Below are 3,686 nucleotides of genomic sequence, written 5' to 3' on the forward strand. Positions count from 1 at the left end.
ATCATGAAAGCAGAGTCCTACCTGAACTCCACAGCAACACCAACACCATCAGCAGGTGATCCATGACCAGGTAGACCGTCTGTCTCTGTCTGACGGACTCGTCAGCTCTCTTCCTCTAATATTCCATCTTTTATCTCCTCATCAACACGGAAACACACTCAGCCTCTTCTCAGAACTGATGCCACTAGTAACGTGCAGACTTAAGGGCAAAGTCAGATTTTAAGATATCAGCCATTTCTTCAACATCCTCACATTACTTTGAGTCTGCAATAGTTGTTTCTGTTGCATTTGTATCTGTATGAACGTGGGTTTTCTGTCACAGATAATATATCCACATACAGATCACATGTTAACAGCAGGTGGGGATGAGTCCTATAATCCACAGAGACAAACACACAGCAGGATGTGTTTCTCCTAAAAAATATTAACTCTGATTGTAAGGAACAGCTTCGGAGCATTAAGAGAATGAGAAATGGAGGTTTTATGATGAGAAAGTGTCTAATTCACATAATACTGCTGTAACTGTGTCCAAAAAAACCCATCTGCATGATGACAGTTTGCTTTATCTGTCAGTCACATGATGAAGCAGGTCAGGGTGGTTACTGCTAGCAGCATCCTGTCAGAGAGAAGAGACTGACGTTAGACATAAACACATGAAGCTGATGAAGAGATAAAGGATGGAAAGTAAACACCACATATGATTAAGTGAAGAAGAAATGATGACATTTCCTTAAAAAACATGTTCAAGTCAAATAAGAGTTTCTGTGAAACTGCTGCAGACCACACTGATGACTTTAACTGACCTTTTTAAAAAATATACCTAAAGTAGAGATGAAATGAAAATTGCCTTTTTAACCCTTTTAGATCACATCCCCAGTCATATTGTACACCTATTCAACAATATACCAAAAAAGAACATTAAAAAAACAATTTCTTTGTATTCTTATGTGAAAATCAAATCATGTTTTCTTCCTGTGAAAGAAAACATAACGTGTGCTTACATAGGCTTGACCAACCAGTTTCAACCAATAATATCATGACATCTATCTTTCAACCAATCAGCACAGAGCTAAGATTCACTACGAAACGCCTACTTTTTAATGTTCAAATCAAATTCCTCCAAACATTGCGTCCCGCCTGTTTATCCTGTTTCACTTGTGATATGTCACGATATGGAAGTTAGACACTTTGGAAATGCCATTTCATCTGGACTTAAACATCTTTTTAGCTTTGTTGACGTCCAGAAAGTCTTGTTGTAGAAATGAATGGAAAGTGGTTTTGGTGGAAAAACCTCTGATGTCTGATGGACTCAGAGCTGCTGGATAGAAATGGAAATGTCTCTTGGACAGATAATTACTCAGCTTTTTTTTATTAAATTTGTGCAAGATGATTGTTTAACAACATGACATGGGACCGTACAAGCAACAGAAGCAGACAATAACCCAAACAAAACAACAACATGAACAATAAATAATGTGTGTGTGTATGTGTGTGTGTCTACAGGGCTGTTGGGGGGCATCTCTGGTTGGGTCTCAAGGATAAAGGGGCATCAGGGTGAAACTAGGATGCGTCGGGACAGTTGGGCCGGGGCAGAATTGTATTTATTATTTATTTTTACTCATTTTTATTTAAGTCCTAGTTATTATACTCCCCTTTCTCTCCTCCTCACCCTTCCTTGCTCTCATTGCTCACAATGCTAACATTAGCATATTTTATTAGTTATTAGCTTTGAGGGTATTTGGTCATAAACCAAAGTGGACTCATTGTCCTGATGGAGGTGCGGGTAACGTCCTCCAGCTCCACCTGGGGGATCAGAGGCGTTCCCAGACCAGATGAGATATATTCTCTCTTTTTACCTGTTGGTTGGTGTTTATCTTCAGCCTGGAGTCCTGCAGAGAAAATCAGAAAGTCAGTATTTATATTGGTGCAGAGCTGTGAACTGAACAAACACTGTGAGGATTTCCAGCAGCTCAGAGCTCATCTCAGTGAAAACACACAGATTATTGAACTCACTCAGGAATCATGTGACCAGTTTACCACTAACCTGCAAAGCCACAAACAACATATGTGGACCAGAATCTGACTTTTACATTTGTTTTACCAAATATGCTACAGACAAGTATAATTTGTGTGTGGAAATAACAGGTTAAATCTTCAGCAACTAGAAAACGGAGCTAAAAACCAAGTCAGACTAAAGTGTTTGCTCTCTGGCTTGGAAACCTGGAGACTCTGGAAGAGAGAGACAGTCAGCTGGACATCTAAAGTAATCCTGTTTTCAAACCTATAGTTGGTTTGCTCTGGTCTGAATCAGTTAATCAGCTAAAGTTAAATGTAGTTACTTTTTCCCCATGAGCTGTGAAAATTAATTTGAACCAACATCTGGAAATAAGTTTGTTATTCCACATTAATAAGGCATTAGCTGAATCCAACCCTGGGAAAAAAAACAAACAGCTAAACTCCTGCTGAAGCTAGTTTAGCTTAGCTTAACTTAGCTTAACTTAATTTAGTTTAGCAGAGTACCAGTAGCTCCCATCTCAGCTTATGACTCAAGTGGAAATTCATATGATTTTGTTCTTGTTAAGTTAATTACATGAATGCATTAAAATATAAATTCATTAAACCTGTTTCAATGTAATATCACAAATGGTTCATGAACAGACAGACACAAACAGAGTCAATATGATAAGAAATATAAATACAATGATGTTCATTTTTCCCTAACAAAGGGAGCAGAAACATGTTTTCGTAGATATTACATGTGTCCCTCACATTCCTGCAGATTGTGTAAAGGTAGACTGCAGTTTGAGATACTCTCGTTTATTTTGGGGTGAAAATAATCCTCGTAAAAAGACAAAAGAAATGAAGGAAAAACAAACATCTCTCTTTGCCTGGTCAGTCTGAAACTTTAAAACCTTTTCTCTCGACCTCACTGCTTCTACTTTCTGCTTCTTCTTTGAAGAGCAGCAGATGAGACGAACACATGAACACAAGCTCAACAGACGCTTCATACAGACTTAAAGGAAAACTACGGTTTCATTAAAACTGCTGTTTGTCTAACATGTTTGTTTCCTGTCTGATCATCTGACTGCTCGTGTTTCTGACCTATCAGACGTCTTTTCAGTGATGTCACCGTGTTCACAGATCTCAGATATTAACTTGCTGAGTAATATGTTGTTATTACTGATAGAAATGATGGACAAATATATGAAAATAAACCAGAATTATGTTTTAGTGCAACAGACTGGTTCAGATAGAGTTAATGCAACACAGCAGCTCCGAATGACTTCAATACCCAGAAATCCTGTGTGGTGACATCACATGACCACTGTGCTGTTTTAGGACTGTGTGTGTGTGTGTGTGTGTGTGTGTGTGTGTGTGTGTGTGTACTTGTATTCCTGTTGTTATGGGGACAAAAATCAAGTCCCCATAACAAATCATTAAATCTTAAGAAGTTTGATTATTTTAACACTCTTTAAGCGATGAAAAGGAGGAACTGGATTTTAAGGGGTTAAGTGTGAGAAACAGTTTGACAGAGTTACAGGAAGCGGCTCAAACACATATATTTGATAAGAGAAAAAAGTGTTTCGCAACCATCAGCCCTGTACTTGAGAAGCAATGCTCTGCTGTTGCCATGGTAACAGAAGTATAATCTCTAATCTCACATCAGATACTCATCAGTTAGTTTA

At 38.2% G+C, this 3,686-nt stretch overlaps 1 protein-coding gene across 1 annotated transcript in view; it reads right to left on the reverse strand.

Moving 5' to 3' along the window:
• The window catches only part of LOC137186599 (scavenger receptor cysteine-rich type 1 protein M130-like), a 61,429-nt gene extending 58,078 nt beyond the window's left edge, over positions 1 to 3,351 (reverse strand). Inside the window, exons 1-2 of the mRNA XM_067595649.1 lie at positions 1,857 to 3,351; positions 22 to 113 (exon numbers count right to left, since the gene is read on the reverse strand). Coding sequence (XP_067451750.1) covers positions 22 to 64 — 43 coding nt within the window. The 5' untranslated portion in view covers positions 65 to 113; positions 1,857 to 3,351. The remainder of the gene's footprint in view (positions 1 to 21; positions 114 to 1,856) is intronic.
• Positions 3,352 to 3,686: the final 335 nt, after the last annotated feature.

This window comes from Thunnus thynnus, chromosome 7 (genome assembly GCF_963924715.1).
Source record: "Thunnus thynnus chromosome 7, fThuThy2.1, whole genome shotgun sequence".
In the NCBI taxonomy this organism is placed as follows: Eukaryota; Metazoa; Chordata; class Actinopteri; order Scombriformes; family Scombridae; genus Thunnus; species Thunnus thynnus.